This window comes from Mobula hypostoma, chromosome 16, assembly GCF_963921235.1.
Source record: "Mobula hypostoma chromosome 16, sMobHyp1.1, whole genome shotgun sequence".
NCBI classification, from domain to species: Eukaryota; Metazoa; Chordata; class Chondrichthyes; order Myliobatiformes; family Myliobatidae; genus Mobula; species Mobula hypostoma.
Window position 1 is genome coordinate 49,784,273 of NC_086112.1, and position 19,095 is coordinate 49,803,367.

Below are 19,095 nucleotides of genomic sequence, written 5' to 3' on the forward strand. Positions count from 1 at the left end.
ATATAAGGTGCTGTTCCTCCAACCTGAGTGTGACTTCATCTTGACAGTAGAGGAGGCCGTGGCTAGACATATCAGAATGGAAATGGGACGTGGAATTAAAATGTGTGGCCACTGGGAGATCCTGCTTTCTCTGGCGGACAGAGCATAGGTGTTCAGCAAAGCAGTCTCCCAGCTTGCGTCCGGTCTCGCCAATATATAGTGTCACGTGACCAGCAACAATGAATATAGAATTGAGTTAAGTTTTATAAACAAACATAAACATTTATTAAACTCTGCTCAACAATAGCAAGAAGTATTCAAACGACTAACTTAACCGGAAGTTAACTGCTATACGGCAACTCTGGAACAGTTCTTAAAGTGGTAAATTTGAACACAGTCTTAAAATGGTAAATTCGAAAGTCCAAGTGATTTACACAGTCAATAAGGAGAGACTTCTCTGGAAATGGAATTCTTCAAAGACGTGACGTTACTGCTGATTCTCCAAAGGATTCACAACAAAGGAAATAAAACGGCTAAAAGGAACTGACCTTTTCCTGGTGAATGAACACTGCACAAACCTTCCTGATCTTACAGGGGTTAGGGGTATCTCAGACGCAGGTCACTATTTCTGAACGAAGAATCAATAAGGTTGATCCTGTATTAAACCGCCGAACGACAACAACTTTACTCAATCCTTCAGGTTCCATTACTTTAGTAAGGTCACTGTCCAATACTAGACTTACAATAGAAAGTAAAACTCCACTTTAAGATGAAACTGCGTCATGAGACAAATATGCAGCATAACGGAGTAACTGACGAGTTAAACAACAAACTAAACTGCGTAACAACAGGGATTTCCCGTTATGTACCTGTTGAGAACATGTGACCTCACACTGGCGGGAAAATTACATTACCCACCATCACAAGACCATTACATCATGCTCACAAGATACTAAATTACACCATGGTCATAAGACAGTCACAAGATACCCATGAAGTATGCAACAATAGAAGGTCGCATCGGGAGCACCGGACGCAGTATATCACCCCAGCCGACTCACAGGTGAAGTGTCGCCTCACCTGGAAGGACTGTTTGGGGCCCTGAATGGTGGTAAGGGAGGAAGTGTAAGGGCATGTGTAGCACTTGTTCCGCTTACATGGATAAGTGCCAGGAGGGAGATCAGTGGGGAGGGATGGGGGGGACGAATGGACAAGGGAGTCGCGTAGGGAGCAATCCCTGCGGAAAGTGGGGGGGGGGGAGGGAAAGATGTGCTTAGTGGTGGGATCCCGTTGGAGGTGGCGGAAGTTACGGAGAATAGCATGTTGGACCCGGAGGCTGGTGGAGTGGTAGGTGAGGACAAGGGAAACCCTATTCTTAGTGGGGTGGCGGGAGGATGGGGTGAGAGCAGATGTGCATGAAATGGGAGAGATGCGTTTGAAAGCAGAGTTGATGGAGGAAGAAGGGATGCCCCTTTCTTTAAAAAAGGAGGACATCTCCTTCGTCCTGGAATGGAAAGCCTCATCCTGAGAGCAGATGCAGCGGAGACGGAGGAATTGTGAGAAGGGGATGGCATTTTTGCAAGAGACAGGGTGGGAAGAGGAATAGTCCAGGCAGCTGTGAGAGTCGGTAGGCTTATAGTAGACATCAGTAGATAAGCTGTCTCCAGAGTTAGAGACAGAAAGATCAAGAAAGGGGAGGGAGGTATTGGAAATAGACCAGGTAAATTTGAGGGCAGGGTGAAAGTTGGAGGCAAAGTTAATGAAAGTCGGAGGCAAAGTTAATGAAAGTCCACGAGCTCAGCATGCGTGCAGGAAACAGCGCCAATGTAGTCGTGGATGTAGCGAAGGAAAAGTGGAGGACAGATACCAGTATAGGCTTGGAACACGGATTGTTCCATAAAGCCAACAAAAAGGCAGGCATAGCTGGGACCCATACAGGTGCCCATGGCTACACCTTTAGTTTGGAGGAAGTGGGAGGAGCCAAAGGAGAAATTATTAAGAGTAAGGACTAATTCCACTAGACAGAGGAGAGTGGTGGCAGAGGGGAACTGGTTAGGCCTAGAATCCAAAAAGATGCAGAGAGCTTTGAGACCTTCCTGGTGGGGGATGGAGGTATATAGGGACCGGACATCCATGCTGAAAATAAAACAGTAGGGGCCAGGGAAGTTAAAATCACTGAAAAAATTCAGAGCATGAGAAGTGTCACGAACATAGGTGGGAAGGGAATGAACAAGGGGGTATAAAACAGTGTTGAGGTATGCAGAAATGAGTTCGGTCGGGCAGGAGCAAGCTGAGACAATGGGTCTACCTGGACGGGCAGGTTTGTGGATCTTGGGTAGGAGGTAGAAACGGGAAGTGCGGGGTGTGGGAACTATAAGGTTGGTAGCAGTGGATGGGAGATCCCCTGAGCTGATAAAGTTGGTGATGGTGTGGCAGACAATGGCCTGGTGCTCCTTAGTGGGGTCATGATCGAGGGGTAAATAAGAGGAGGTATCCACGTGTTGTCACTGTGCCTCGGCAAGGTAGAGGTCAGTACACCAGACTACAACAGCACCCCCCTTATCGGCAGGTTTTATAGTAAGGTTAGGATTAGTCTGGAGGGAGTGGAGAGCAGAGCGTTCAGAAGGAGTGAGGTTGGAATGGGAACAAGGTGTGGTGAAGTCGAGATGGTTGATGTCCTGTCGGCAGTTAGCAATAAAGAGATCCAGAGCAGGGTGTCCATGAGAAGGAGGAGGGTTGAAGACGGAGCCGGCAGAAGAAGAGTTCAGCATCATGGCGGACGCTGAACTCGCTGAGGTGTGGGCGAAGGGGGACAAAGGTAAGGCCCTTACTGAGGACAGAGCGCTCTGCCTCTGAGAGCTGAAGGTTGGAGGGGATGGTAAAGATCCAGCATGGATGGGAAGTGGGATCAGAGGGGGGAGGGGGAGGGAGGCTGGTGGCGTCAGTGGAGAACAGAGGGTTGGGGTGAGAGGAAGAAGGAGCCTCTGAGGGCCCAGGTGTAGATAATGGAATGTGAGGGAGACGGGGTTGCAGAGTGGTGGTGGGGGAAGGGGCCTCCCGTCCCATGATCCTCTCCCTTCTCTAGCCTCGTACCCCAATCAACTTTCCAGCTCTTAGCTCCATCCCTCCCCCTCCTGTCTTCTCCTATCATTTCGGATCTCCCCCTCCCCCTCTCACATTCAAAACTCTTACAACAGGAATTCTGCAGATGCTGGAAATTCAAGCAACATACATCAAAGTTGCTGGTGAACGCAGCAGGCCAGGCAGCATCTATAGGAAGAGGCGCAGTCGACGCTTCAGGCCGAGACCCTTCGTCAGGACTGCGAAGGGTCTCGGCCTGAAACGTCGACTGCGCCTCTTCCTATAGATGCTGCCTGGCCTGCTGCGTTCACCAGCAACTTTGATGTATGTTGCTTCAAAACTCTTACTATCTCTTCTTTCAGTTAGTCCTGATGAAGGGTCTCGGCCCGAAATGTCAACTGTACCTCTTCCTATAGATGCTGCCTGGCCTGCTGCATTCACCAGCAATTTTTATGTGTGTTGCTTATATTACATTTGTCACTTTTCCCATTCCTCCAATTTGCCTAAGCCCTTACACAGACACCCTTCTTCTTTAACAGTACCTGCCCCTCCAGCCATCTTCATATCGCCCATAAACATGACCACAAAGCCATCAATTCCTTGACATTTAATGTGAAAAGAAGTGGTCCCAACACCAGCCACTGCAGCACAGAGTATCAAAGTTGTTCACATTCAGCAGACAGAAAGTCTTAGAGAATGCCCTCAAGCTGTTCACATACAAGCTCAAGTATGAAGGGTAGCTATCTAGGATGGATTGCTGTAGGTATCAGCACTGGGCATTGGATAGATCACAGATTTAATTACCCCCAGTCAGGACTACAACTTTGATTTGACTAAATCCACTGATACATCCCTGGGGATGTGTAATCCATGCAAGCTGCAGAAGAATATATCATCAGGTTGCTCTGATTTTACAAGACCCTTGCACACTGGTTTCCAGAGCTGTAACGAAAGCTATAATAACATCCGAAATTCTTCTTAAGTCCCCAAGTACAGGGTGGCTTTTGCTTGAAATGTATGAACCCTGAAGCTGAGAAATCAGCTACTAATTGCTAGATTATGATTAGGCCCACAAGTCTGTACATGGATTTGCAAGGCAATCCACTCACAATACTGCGTCCTTTCCGGAAACATGCAGGCAATGATCAAAGAGAATTGAACCCGGATGAATGCAACTTGAAGTTACCACAGTGGATGCATCAAAAACAATGTGTATGTTTATTAAGTATCATGATCACTTTTTCTTTTTGAAGGCTATCAAATTTAGAAATCTACATACATCTGTGATCAAACCAGTCCCACTCAAAATGCAGGATTTGAAACAGCCAGCTTGGATTGCTCTGCTTGAAACCAGACCATGCACAAATCCAGTGTGCATGACAATAGCACATTTAAACACAATTCATAAACCCAAGAGATTCTACAGAACCTTGAAATCCAGAACAACATACACAAAATACTGGAGGAACTCAACAGGAAATTTTGGGCCGAGACTATTCATCACAATTAGAAAGGAAGGGGAAGATGCCAGAATAAAAAGGTAGAGGGTGGGAAAAGAGGAAAAACTAGAAGGTGATACGTGAAGCCCAGTGGATGGGAAAGGTAAAGGGCTGAAGAAGGAGGAATCTGATAGGAGAGTGGACCATTGGAGAAAGGAAAGAAAGAGGGGCTCTAGGGGGAGGTGATAGGCAAATGAAGAGAAGAGGTAAGCACCCAATGCCTCCTTTCACAAGCCAATTTTGTGTCCAATTTGCCCAGAATCCCATGAACCCTAACCTTTTGCACCGGTTTTCCATATCAGACCCGACCAAAAGCCCTATAGAAGCCCACAAAGATCTCATTAACTGCACTGACTGCATTGAAACTGTAAAATTCCATCAAATGAATCAGACAGGAACTCCTAACAAAACCACAGTGATTATCCTTGATTGATTTCTGCCTCTTCAACTACAAGTAAATTCTGTTCCCTCTGAACCTTTTCCAATAATTTCACTATCAGTGACGTTAGGCTAACCAGCCTGCAATTATCTGTCTTATCCCTGCTGCCCCTCTTGAATAAAAGTGCAATTTTTGTAGCCTTCCAGTCATCTGGCACATTTTCTTTAGTCAATTCAAGGATTCTGAAACTAAACATACATGGAAAAGAACAAAGGGTTTATGTACAAACATTAAGGAAAAGGTTGTTGACAGGGGATTTGAAGGGTGAGGGTTTTTGGTGGAACTCAAAATCTTAAGGAAGGAAAGCTTTAACATTAAGAGCTAATAATACAATGCAAGGTACCTGCACCGGGAATAATTGCCAATTTGGTCTCAACAAGTCCCAATTTTGCAGAGGAGGCTGTAACAATAAAAGTGGAGAAATACGTTATTAGATAAATAGGACATCCATTAATCTTGGTACATTTTTATTATAGTTTAAAAAATTACCACCTTATAAAGGCATCAGTGTTCCATCCTCTGAACTGTTGAGTTCTAATAAGATTAACAAGATATAGGTCATGATTTACGGGTGAACAATGCTACCCTGGTTTACACTGCACCAATGAAGCATGCTGTTTCACTATGAAGCTGAATTGTAACCCGTTATTATTAAACTCTTATCCTAGAAAAAGGGTGGATGAAAGAAATATCAAGTGAAGAATTCACACCACTTGAAAATAAAGACCTTGGTGTACTCCAGTCTAAGGGTAATTCATTATAATGTAAAATGAATTCAAAAAATGGAATGTATATTTAAATATATAAAAATATTCCAATGGAATGAACAGTGGGGATATTAATTTAAAATTACAGAGAACAAGCAGCAAGATTACAATGTCTATTTAGATGGTTATTGAAATATGAACTATGACATGATAAATGAAGCAGTTATTGGCTCAGTTTTTAAACAGAATAACATTTGAAATAGTGGAAAACTAAGGCTTTAAAGAAGAATTTGTGCAGTAGAACTAGTTCTGAATTGTTGTGACAAATAGCTAATATAAACATAATTGCCTCTGCGCATGTTGTATCCAAAAAAGAATTAATTTATAACTGAGATTTGAAAGAGCAAACATTTTTGGCAATACCATCACTATCTTAACCTGAAACCAAAGAACCAATGAGCTCGTTCATGACACAGTACCCTACAGAAGTCAAAAAAATACAGTTGATACAGTTCAGAATTCCCTCTAAGCCTGTATCTCAAGGTTCTGGATCGGTGCTTCATATGCAACAAAATGGATCACTCTGGTGACTATGTGGTGGATTATAAAGGCCCTCAAACATGCAGTGCACATCTTAGCACCTTCAAGACTCCCACATTCATACACTGCTGTAAATATTCACTTACATCAGACCTCAAACTCTACCCCTGGTCTCAGCATTCAGTCCAAAATTTTTTTCTGAATTACTGCATCAAGGGACCAGATATGAATCTAACATGATTTGAATAGGGCCACCAATATTTATTATAAAGATACGTGAAAAGAAGAGGCCGTTCTTTTTAAACTTTATTTTAATTAAAAATGATATTTTGACTTACATAAATTAATGTTCTAACATAACCCAGGGACTTGGTATTCTGCCATTGCTCTAAGCAAAATCTTGAGAAAACCTGGCATGCCTCCAGAGGGAGGTAGACTAATCCTCCTGGTTGAATTCATTGCCAGGGTTAGAAACAAAATAATACTCTGGAACACCCTGATTCATGGAGAGTGGAAGCTAACAAATGCTCCTGACATAATACTTGGAACATGAACATCGTAATCAACATCATGTTTCAGACAGTCAAGTAAATGAGGTTGTGGCAATATTCCCAATCCATACAATGGCAACCATTAGAATGTCACTGTAAGAGCAAGAGACAACTACAACGTTTCACCACCCACACCATGGCAAGAACAAAGAATACTGGACTGACTGCTGTCCAATCGGATCTATTGTTTCCACTAGCTTTATCTCAACATAACATTGGTAACAGACACTGCTGGAATAAAACAAATGTCAAAGATGTTAAATCCCCTGAAAAAATGGCTCTTCTCACACACCACTTAACTATCAACCTGGTGATTCTCAAACAACAGCAGATACAGAACATCCACAGTGCCTGGATGACGCCAAGGTCCACCATTAACAGCATTTGTGAAGACATTGTTAATCTTACTACCAGAAAATTCCACAAATTATTTACTACCTTCAATGCTCGGACTATAATCTTACATGTACCATACTAGACCTTACTCTGAATCCCCTTAAAGCAGACATTACCAGGTGGACATAAGTATGGCTCAAAGATGTTGTCTAGGTCCCCTTGAAAAATGCAATTCTCATTAATTACAGAGTATGCCTTATCTGCTCAAGATGGAGCAGCATACAAAAAAAGAAACCAAAAACCCCCAGTCTCCTTATCAGAAGCCCAGTGAAAACAACATCAGATCCCCATCTTTTATACTACCCACACACCATCCAGTCAATTACCTGTTTCCACATATGTGAATATATACTGGCCTTATCAGCCAATTCAGAACTAGAGAAGTAGATGGAAGTCAGTCAGCCTCAACCCCAGGGGATTGCCTACAGAGAAGAACCACTACCCTGAATGTATTTACATGCCCAAATATATACAGTACCAAAAATTACAATTAAATAAAAAAGGTGGATGAGAGCAGTGTAGGGCCTTTCATAAATAGTAGAAGAAAACACAACATGTTGAATAATTACTTTGCAACAATTTTCACAACAGAAAATCAGAAGTAAGTCATGAAACAAGTTGTGAGGAATATAATGCGAATAAATGGTGATAAGTTCTCAGGGCCATTTGGTTACTAAAGGAAATGAAATGCATCAACTATGATCTTCCAAAAGTCTTTTCAAATGAGCAACCATTTCCTTCCACTGGAACATGGCATACCTACCTACTTTGAAAGGGGAATTATAGATGTTAGTTAAAATTCTGTTGATAAAAAAAAACTTCACTTGGAGATTCAGCAGTTGAAAGAGATTGAATATGAGTTAATATAGGTTATGTCTTGCCTGACGAACTCTACTGGGTTTATTGAGGTCGTCCAGTGTAGAAGATAATGAAATGTTAATCATATGACTTTCAATAAACTCATCTGTAAAAGTCTCAAACAAGAGAAAATCTGCAGGTGTTGGAAATCCAAGCAGCACACACTAAATGCTGGAGTAATTCAGCAGGCAAGGCAGCATCTAAGGAAAAAAGTATAGCTGACATTTCAGGCCAAGACCCATATTCACTTTGAATCACATGGCATTATGATTACTAATTTCTGCCACCAGCCCTGGATCATTTCCTAACAGCTTATTGCACACTTCTACGTCGGGTATTCTACGTACTGATTAAGGGCACATTGACAAACTCAAACCCATCTAGTCCTATAACAGTATGGGAGTCCCAGTCAATATATGTAAAGTTAAAATCACTTACTGAATCAAACTTTGTTCTTGGCATGGTCTGTAATCTCTCCACAAATTTGTTCCTCTAAATCCTCCAGACCGTTGGGTGCAAGCAAGTTCCAACAATGGCCACCACATGACAATTCCCTGTCCTAAGCCCACCCGCCCCGCCCCCCACGACGTCTTCTGCACTGCGACACACTCAGCCCAGCACATTCATCGCGCCATGCCCAAACACTTGACTGCCGACTCTCTCCGAGGTCCAAACAACATCTGACTGTTGTCAAGAAAACAATCTCTCCTTCATTGTCACAAGAACAAAGGAGCTGATTGTGGATGACAGGAGGAATGGAGACAGGTTAACCCCTATTGACATCAATGGATCTGGGGTTGAGAGGGTGAACAGCTTTAAGTTCCTCAGCATAAACATCACCAAGGATCTCACATGGTCTGTGCATACCGGCTGTGTTGTGAAAAGAGCACAACAGCTCCTCTTTCACCTCAGATGGTTGAAGACGTTTGGGATGGGGTCCCAAATCCTGAGAACTTTCAACATGGACACAATTGAGAGCATCCTGACTGTCTGCATCACTGCGTGGAATGGGAACTGTAGATGTGAACTTCCCACTATTCAGGGCGTTTACAGAGACAGGTGTGTAAAAAGGGCCCAAAGGATATCGGGGACCCAATTCACCACAACCACAAAGTGCTCCTGCAGCTACCAGCCAGGAAACTACCAGCCATCAGACTGATTCATTCATGCTGATACAATTGCATTTCTATGTTATATTGACTGTCCTATGTACAAACTATTGATTATAAATTACTATAAATTACACATTGGGCAACCTCATGCCCTCTTTTATTTCTTTCATAAGTGTTCACTTGAATTTCCCGTGTTTCTATTTGTTCCTATCTGCCTGTACCTGGTATGCACCTCCCTTTTATTGACCTGGGAGAAGAAGCACAAAGGGGTGATGGAGTTGCATGGTGGGAGCTGGGGGAAGGGGGAGTTAAACTAAAGTTGCAGGGGGAATGGAAGCATGAATAACAGAACAGATAGTGGAGGGGTTCTGGAGACAAATGTTATCCAGTCCTCAGACAAAGCCAGGAATGAAAAAGTTGGCAGTATTGGAGGAAAAAAGATGAGGCGCAGATTTCAAAGGTGGGGAAGGGGAAAGGGAACACAAGATTATAGGTGAAACCAGAAGGGGGAGAGATGAAGTAAATAGCTGGGAAGTTGCTTGATGAAAGAAATATAGGGCTAGCTAAGAGGGAGTCTGATAGGTTGAGGATAGAAGGCCAATGAAGAAAGAAAAGGGGGTAAGGAGCACCAGAAGGCGGTGATGGGCAGGCAAAGAGATAAGGTGAGAGAGGGAAAAAGGGATGGGAACTACTGAAGGAGAGAGTGCGGGGGGAGGGGCATTACCGGAAGTTCGAGAATTCAATGATCATGTTATCAGGTTGGAGGCTACCCAGACGGAATATAAGGTATTGTCCTTCCATCCTGAGTATGGCCTCATCACGACAGTAGAGGAGGTCATGGATTGACATATCAAAATGGGAATGGGAAGTAGAATTAAAATGGGTGACCACTGGGAGATCCTGTTTCCTCTGGAGGATGGAGCATAGGTGCTTGGTGAAATGCTCTCCCAATCTATGTCAGGTGTCACCGATATAAAGAGGACACACCAGGAGGATCAGGCACAGTATATGACCCCAACAGACTCACAGGTGAAGATTGGAGCCCTGAATGGTAGTGAAGGAGATGTAGGGGCAGGTGTAGCACTTGTTCTGCTTGCAAGGATAAGTGCAGGAGGGAGATCAGTGGGGAGGGATGAATGGACAAGGGGGTCACGTAGGGTGCTATCACTGTAGAAAGCAGAAAGTGGGGGGAGGGAAAGATGTGCTTGGTGGTGGGATCCCATTAGAGATGGCTAGCTAACTAAAGTTTGTTGCTTAATTAAACGTTACAGAGTTGAAAGAAAATCATTAACCAGTTCAAGAAATTAGCTGATCAACAAAAATTAGTGCTTTCTTAAGTATGCAAAATTCTTATCAGACTATCCTGTTCATACAGTCACTTCAATGTATGAACAATATATTAGCTTTGGAGAGGCCCAAGCATACACTTAGCAGAATGACAGCAGCAATCAATAAGCTAAACTATGAAAAGAGATTATATAACTCAAAGAAACTTTCTATTAAATTTAGAAACTCATCTAATATAAAATTTCTAGATACAAGGACAACCAACAAGATAGAATGGAAGAAATTAAAAGTTAAGGTCGGTTTTAAAGGGCCAAACTGGGATGTAAGTTTGGGATTTGGATCTTCAAATGGAGGTTGGACCCTGGGCTAAGTGTAATATTTATTCCAAGACTACAAATATTTTTAAGAAAGGATTGTCCAACACACCCAAGGGCATGAATGGCAGTTTCCTCTTTCTAGATTTTGAATTTCTATTATTTTTTAAATAAATAACCTTTTTAATAAATGACAACATACAAGCCCAGATTTTGCCATTAAATGCTAGTAAATGCAGAGGGTAATTAATTTTGTAAGGTTCAAATATAAAGCATTCATTGGCAAGGTTTGATACACGCAAGTGGTAGGACTGAGGATTTTGCCTTAAACTAAATAGTAGAGGGATGGATTAAACAGCTTGAAAAATAACAATAAAGTAAAATGAAAGCAGAATGCAGGAGAGGTTAAGGATGTTTCCAGGATAATAAAAAAATGTTTAGATAGGGCTACAAATGTAACTTGGACAACAAAATTGAAAAGGATGATGAATACAAGACTGAAAGTATTATGTTTGATGGCACTCAGTATACGAAATAAGGCAGATGATTTTGTAGCACAGTTAGAAATTAGCAGGTATGATGTTGTGGGTACCACCTAGTCATGGCTGAAAAAATATCACAGCTGGCAGCTTAACATCCAAGGATACACTTCCTATCGAAAGGACAGGCAGGTGGGCAGAAGGCGTGGGAGTGGCTCTGTTGGTAAATCCTTAGAAAGAAGATGTAGACTCCTTGTGGGGAGAGTTAAGAAACTTCACCAGTAAAAAGACCCTGATGGAAGTTATACACAGGTATTTGAACCGTAGTCAGAATATGGGGGTACAAATTACAAAGGTAAGCAAGCCAATAATATTAGAGGATATCAAATATTTTTTTCAGATATGTAAAAAGTAAAAGAGAGCTAAATGTGGATATTGGACCACTGGAAAATAATGCTGGAGAGTTAATAATGGGGGACAAAGAAATGATGGACAAACTCAATAAATATTTTGCGTAAGACTTCACTGGGGAAGGCACCGGCAGTATGCCAGACATTCGAGAGTGTCAGGGGGCAGAAGTGAGTGCAGTTGCTATTATTAAGAAGGTACTTGGTAAGTGGAAAGGTCAGAAGATAAAAAAATTCATTGCTTCAGATGGACTACACCGCAGGGTTCTGGAAGAGGTGGCTGAAGAGATCGTGGAGGCGTTACTAATGATCTTTCAAGAATCACTAGATTGTGGAATAGTTCTGGAGGACTGGAAAATTGCAAATGTCACTCCAGTCTTTAAGAAGAAAGGAAAAAGACAGGAAATTATAGGCCAGTTACTTTGACTTCAGTGGTTGGCAAGATGTTAAGAGTCCATTATTAAGGATGAGGTTTTGGAGTACAGGTTTCCCCCGCCATCCGAAGGTACAGCGTTCCTATGAAAAAGTTCGTAAGCCAGAATGTCGTAAAGTGAAGAAGCAATTACCATTTATTTATACGGGAAAACTTCCTGAGCGTTCGCAGACCCAAAAAATAACCTACCAAATCATGGCAAATAACAAATAAAACATAAAATAACAGTAACATATAGTAAAAGCAGGAATGATATGATAAATACACAGCCTATATAAAGTAGAAATACTTTTCTACAATTATTGCCGCACTGTTCTCCATAGCAAAAATCTCATGCAAGCGCTCTCGGCAGAAACACTCTCTCCAGTAACCTTTAAGCTATGAAGCTGCCAAATCATACCAAATAACACAGAAATACACAGCCTATATAAAGTAGAAATAATGTATGTACAGCGTAGTGTCACTTACTGGATTTGAGAAGACAGCACTGAGCACACCGATGATGGTGTGCTAGGCTGAGTCGTCGGAGGTTGGGGTGGTGTAGTGGTCCCCATCCTCCAGCCACCGACCAATCCGATCCGCGAAGAATGCAGCGGTACAGTGGTAGCCAGGACGCACCCAGCATATCTTTAAGAAAAATGTCGAAATAAACATGCTAATAAATTAAGTGCCGCTTGGCATGTAAATTTTGGCCCACATCAGAGGCGTCACAATCGGCAATCGCCTCTGATCTGGGCCGACATTTACGTGCCGGGTGGCACCTAATTAATTAGCTTGTTTATTTCGGCTTTTTTTCTTAAGATGTGCTGGGTGCGTCCTGGCAACCGCTGTATTCTCCACGGCAATGTATCGGTCCGCGGCCGGGGGGTTGGGGTGGTTGGACACTGAGGTATCATCTCATCGTCATATGTTTCCATCAGGGCAGGCAGGTCATCGTCTTCTTTGTCTGCCTGCCTGGATGTCGAAGGTCGAGGTTCGTCGTCTGCTGTGATTGATGTGGAAGGCTTGAAAAACGACAGTATGCTTGACTGCTTAGCCTCGCGCATTTTTCTATCATACAGTTCTTTGTAAGCACTCAAACCATCCTGCAAATGTGCCCTAAACCTATGTACCCTTTCAAAATTAAAGTCGTACTTTTCTGTAAGCAATGCAGCAAAAATCTTACGCAGTTGCTTCATGTTCAGTTCCTGGACGACTTCACTTTCAGTCCGTTCGCTACTGCATTCGATTTCGATTGTTATCCTTTCTTCTTCCAACTGCATCAGCTCTTCATCTATCAGTTCTTGGTCATGGGATGCCAAAACCTCTTCAATATCTCTTCGTCAACTTCCACAAGCCAAACTCACTTTGTCCTTACTTCGTTCACCACGATCGAAACGCTTAATTATGTCTAGTTTTACACTAAGTGTAACACCCTGACGAGCTCTTTTATGCTTTTCCGATACCTTAGAACTCATCTTGTTAACGGCTGCTCACAGGCACGTGTTTAAACAATGCCGGCTAGAATGCAGTTCCGGGGGAGGAACTTGGCTGCTCGGGGCATGCGCTGCCTTTAACCGTGCACTGCTTTTTTCACGTGCTGCCTTTTTTTGTAACAGTTTCAAAACATCTTCTGTTAGCGAAAACAGGTAACTAATGTAGATCTTTCGTAACAGCGAGGTTTCGTAAAGCGAATGTTCCAAAGGCAGGGGACACCTGTACTTAGGGCACAGATAAGAAAAGCTTAAGTCAGCATGATTTCCTTAAGGGGAAATCCTACCTGACAAATTTTCTTTGAGGAAATAGCAAGCAGGATAGACAAAGGACAGCCAGTGGATGTTGCTTACTTGGATTTTCAAAAGGCCCTTGAAAGGTGCTGCACACAAGGCTGCTAAACACGATAAGAGCCCAGGATATTACAGGAAAGACAGCAGCATGGACAGAAGATATTTAGTTATTGTAGGTATTTGCAAATAAAACTACACAAGGCGCTTTACATTTCAGAAAAACGGAACACATTTTATTGAACTCCAAAACCTGAACGGAAAGTGCGCTACAAATCCTTAATAACGTAATTATGTCAGACCAGCCTCTTAAAGAGAAACCCCAACTCAACGTTGCTGGTTGAGAATTTTGTACATTTCCACCAATTATGTTACCCCACAGGCTGACTGACAGGTAGTAAAGAGTGGAATAAAGGGGCTCTATTCTGGTTGGCTGCTGGTGACCAGTGATATTGGGACTGCTTCTTTTTCATGTTATACTGTACAGTACTGTGCAAAAGTCTGAAACATCCTGGATTTTTTATATGGCTTCAGATGGTATGGCATCAACAGACCTCTAACTTTAACATCATCCAGGCTGTCTGGGATTACCTGGAGAGAAAGAAGTAAGTGAGACAGCCAAAATCTGCAGAACTGTGTAAGTTCTCTGAGATGCCTGGAATAACCTACTATCTGATTTTCTCATAAAACTGCATGATAGTGTACCTAAGAGAATTGATGCAGTTTTAAAGACAAAGGGTGGTCGTACCAAATATTCATTTGATTTAGTTTTTACTGTTAACTGCACTTCATAGTAAATATTTTGATTTTTCATTTCAGTATTTTGAAAGCAGCTTCGATTTACAGATTTATTTTAAACATACTTTTGCACCGTATTGTATGTCAATGATTTGGATGAGGGAATTGATAGCTTTGTGGCCAAGTTAGTGGACAATACAAAAATAGGTGGAGAGACAGATAATGTTGAGGAAGCAAGGAATCCGCATAAAGACTTGGACAGAGTAGGAGAGTGGGCAAACAAGTGGCAGATGGAACATAGTGTAGGGAAGTGTATAGTCGCACTCTTTGGTAGTAGGAATAAAGGTGTAGACTATTTTCTAACTGTGGAACAAATCCAGAAATCAAAAGTACCAAGGGACTTGGAAGTCCTTGTGCAGGAAGGATTCCCTAAAGGTTATCTTGCAGGTTGAGTTGTTGGTAAGGAGGCAAATGCAATGTTACCTTTTATTTTGAGAGGTCTAGAACAGTGGTCCCCAACCACCGGGTCGCGGACCGGTACCGGGCCGCAAAGCATGTGCTACCAGGCCGTGAGGAAACGATATGATTTGGCGATATGAGTCAGCTGCACCTTTCCTCATTCCCTGTCACGCCCACTGTTGAGCTTGAATGCACGCAAGGTCATTACCCGCGCGTCATCTGTGTCAGCGCGGGAAGGAGATCAACTCCTCGAGCTTGCAACTGATGGCGGGCTGTAAAGTATGTTTGATATAACATCTCTGCCGGCATTCCAGATCAAAGTCAAGGCTAAATATCGTGAGGTAGACACAAAAGCACTGAAAACACTGCTTCCATTTCCAACATTTTTCTGCAAAGCAGTTTTCTGCAATGAATGCAACGAAAACTAAACTGCGGAATAGACTGGACATAAGGAACCCCCTTCGAGTATCGCTGTCTCCCATCACCCCTCGATAGGACCGTCTTGTTGCAGGAAAACAAGCCCAGGGCTCCCACTGATTCAGCGATATTGGTGTGTTACAATGATTTTATATGTTCATATGGGGAAAATATGTGCTGTGTGTTTAATATCCAAACGTTACTTAAAATGTTATGATGCTATTGACTTACTTATATAACTATATAACAATTACAGCACAGAAACAGGCCATCTCTGCCCTTCTAGTCCGTGCCGAACGCTACTCTCATCTAGTCCCACCGACCTGCACTCAGCCCATAATCCTGCATTCCTTTCCTGTCCATAAAGCTATCCAATTTTTCTTTAAATGATAATATCGAACCTACTTCTGCCACTTCTACTGGAAGTTCGTTCAACACTTCAAGCTCCCCTGTCCTCCCCTGGTAATTGACTTATCACTATATTCATGCGAGGAAAATATGCGCTGTGTGTTTAATATTAAATTCGTTGGAAAAACCCTTTTAGAAATGAAATTGATTGTATTAGACACTTATCACCTATATTCCGGTAATGATTAACACCACCCGCACCCCCCCCGACAGAATCGCCAAAGACAATTTTTAGAAAAAAAAAATCGGCAGGTACACGCATGCGCCAGTTGCGTATACATACACAGGTGCCCGCGCAAGGCTTCATGGTCATTGTAGTCTTTATAGGGTAAACACAACGTACTTGGCTCTACTCTTGTCCGTTGGCAATGCTACCCGCTCCCCCCGCCCCCCCCGGGTCGGCCGGTCCGCAAGAATATTGTCAATATTAAACCGGTCCGCAGTGCAAAAAAGGTTGGGGACCCCTGGTCTAGATATAAAAGAAAGTATGTACGCTGTAGATACAGAAGGCTTTGGTTAGACTGCACTTGGAGTATTGTGGGATGTTTTAGGCCTCTTATCTAAGAAAGGATGTGTTAGTATTGGTGAGTCCAGAGGACATTCATAAGGAGGACGGAGAAGCAAAGAATTCCAGACTTTTTGGAATGGCCAGTTAAAAAGTTTTTACACCGCGAAGTATTTCCAATAAAATTGCATCACATGATCGGCTATATGATACAATTATTGGTCTTCTATATAGCAGATAATTGCAGCAACAAGAAAATATACATGAAGGACCTCTATTTAATAAAAGGTAGATTGGATTAGAATACAAATAATCTGTATACACTTTTCTAGGTCTGCAAAGGTTGCAGCAACCTCCAGTTGATTCTTTTCATCTCATCACTGGTAATCAGAGTCAAGTAGATTTCAGTATGATTTTGTATTAAAAGTAAACTTTTGTTATTCATGCGTAATTAAACCCTTCTTCGTGTGAAGGGGATCAGTAATAAGTGTTATCTGGTATTTGTGGTAAAAATCCAGTGCACAAAGGGCACTATATTATTTAAAAATTAAAAACTCTTTCTTGAAGATGCAAACAACAGGAATTCTGCAGATGCTGGAAATTCAAGCAACACACATAAATGTTGCTAGTGAACGCAGCAGGCCAGGTAGCATCTCTAGGAAGAGGTGCAGTCGACATTTCAGGCCGAGACCCTTCGTCAGGACTAACTGAAGGAAGAGTGAGTAAGGGATTTGAAAGTTGGAGGGGGAGGGGGAGATCCAAAATGATAGGAGAAGACAGGAGGGGGAGGGATGGAGCCAAGAGCTGGACAGGTGATAGGCAAAAGGGATATGAGAGGATCATGGGACAGGAGGTCCGGGAAGAAAGACAAGGAAGGGGGGGGGTGGGACCCAGAGAATGGGCAAGGGGTATATTCAGAGGGACAGAGGGAGAAAAAGGAGAGTGAGAGAAAGAATGTGTGTATAAAAATAAGTAACAGATGGGGTACGAGGGGGAGGTGGGGCATTAGCGGAAGTTGATGTTCATGCCATCAGGTTGGAGGCTACCCAGACGGAATATAAGGTGTTGTTCCTCCAACCTGAGTGTGGGTTCATCTTTACAGTAGAGGAGGCCGTGGATAGACATGTCAGAATGGGAATGGGACATGGAATTAAAATGTGTGGCCACTGGGAGATCCTGCTTTCTCTGGCGGACAGAGCGCAGGTGTTCAGCAAAGCAGTCTCCCAGTCTGCGTCAGGTCTCGCCAATATATAAAAGGCCACATCGGGAGCACCGGACGCAGTATATCACCCCAGCCGACTCACAGCTGAAGTGTTGCCTCACTACCACCCCACCAGCCTCCGGGTCCAACATATTATTCTCCGTAACTTCCGCCCTACCACCCCACCAGCCTCCGGGTCCAACATATTATTCTCCGTAACTTCCGCCTACCACCCCACCAGCCTCCGGGTCCAACATATTATTCTCCGTAACTTCCGCCTACCACCCCACCAGCCTCCGGGTCCAACATATTATTCTCCGTAACTTCCGCCATCTCCAACGGGATCCCACCACTAAGCACATCTTTCCCTCCCCGCCCCCCGCATTCCACAGGGATCGCTCCCTACGTGACTCCCTTGTCCATTCGACCCACCCCAACCCTCCACACTGATCTCCCTCCTGGCACTTATCCGTGTAAGCGGAACAAGTGCTACACATGCCCTTACTCTTCCTCCCTTACCACCATTCAGGGCCCCAAACAGTCCTTCCAGGTGAGGCAACACTTCACCTGTGAGTCGGCTGGGGTGATATACTGCGTCCGGTGCTCCCGATGTGGCCTTTTATATATTGGCGAGACCCGACGCAGACTGGGAGACCGCTTTGCTGAACACCTGCGCTCTGTCCGCCAGAGAAAGCAGGATCTCCCAGTGGCCACACATTTTAATTCCACATCCCATTCCCATTCCGACATGTCTATCCACGGTCTCCTCTACCGTAAAGATGAAGCCACACTCAGGTTGGAGGAACAACACCTTATATTCCGTCTGGGTAGCCTCCAACCTGATGGCATGAACATCAACTTCCGCTAATGCCCCACCTCCCCCTCGTACCCCATCTGTTACTTATTTTTATACACACATTCTTTCTCTCACTCTCCTTTTTCTCCTTCTGTCCCTCTGAATATACCCCTTGCCCATCCTCTGGGTCCCACCCCCCCCCTTCCTTGTCTTTCTTCCCGGACCTCCTGTCCCATGATCCTCTCATATCCCTTTTGCCTATCACCTGTCCAGCTCTTGGCTCCATCCCTCCCCCTCCTGTCTTCTCCTATCATTTTGGATCTCCCCCTCCCCCTCCAACTTTCAAATCCCTTACTCACTCTTCCTTCAGTTAGTCCTGACGAAGGGTCTCGGCCTGAAACATCGACTGCACCTCTTCCTAGAGATGCTGCCTGGCCTGCTGCATTCACCAGCATTGTGTTTCTTGAAGATGCCATGCTTTACTTCACATGTACAGGAGCTACAGATTTTGTTATTCACATAACAGTATAATTCCTTACCAGCCACACGAATGTCACAGGCGAGAGCTATTTCTAGACCTCCTCCTAAGGCAGCTCCATCAAGTACAGCAATTGTGGGCATTGGAAGATTACCTGTTAATTACACACAGAAAATTCTATTACACCCTAACTTTAATGATAGAAATAACATTCCATTCATAACTTCAGTTTTATTTCAACTTGACAT

At 43.4% G+C, this 19,095-nt stretch overlaps 1 protein-coding gene across 2 annotated transcripts in view; it reads right to left on the minus strand.

Moving 5' to 3' along the window:
* auh (AU RNA binding protein/enoyl-CoA hydratase) overlaps positions 1-19,095 on the minus strand; it is a 205,217-nt gene that overhangs the window by 72,341 nt on the left and 113,781 nt on the right. The window contains exons 5-6 of one of the 2 annotated variants that reach the window (XM_063068933.1): positions 18,909-19,001; positions 5,342-5,398 (exon numbers count right to left, since the gene is read on the minus strand). The exons of the other annotated variant lie outside the window; for it this stretch is intronic. Coding sequence (XP_062925003.1) covers positions 5,342-5,398; positions 18,909-19,001 — 150 coding nt within the window. The remainder of the gene's footprint in view (positions 1-5,341; positions 5,399-18,908; positions 19,002-19,095) is intronic. 2 annotated transcript variants of the gene reach the window in all.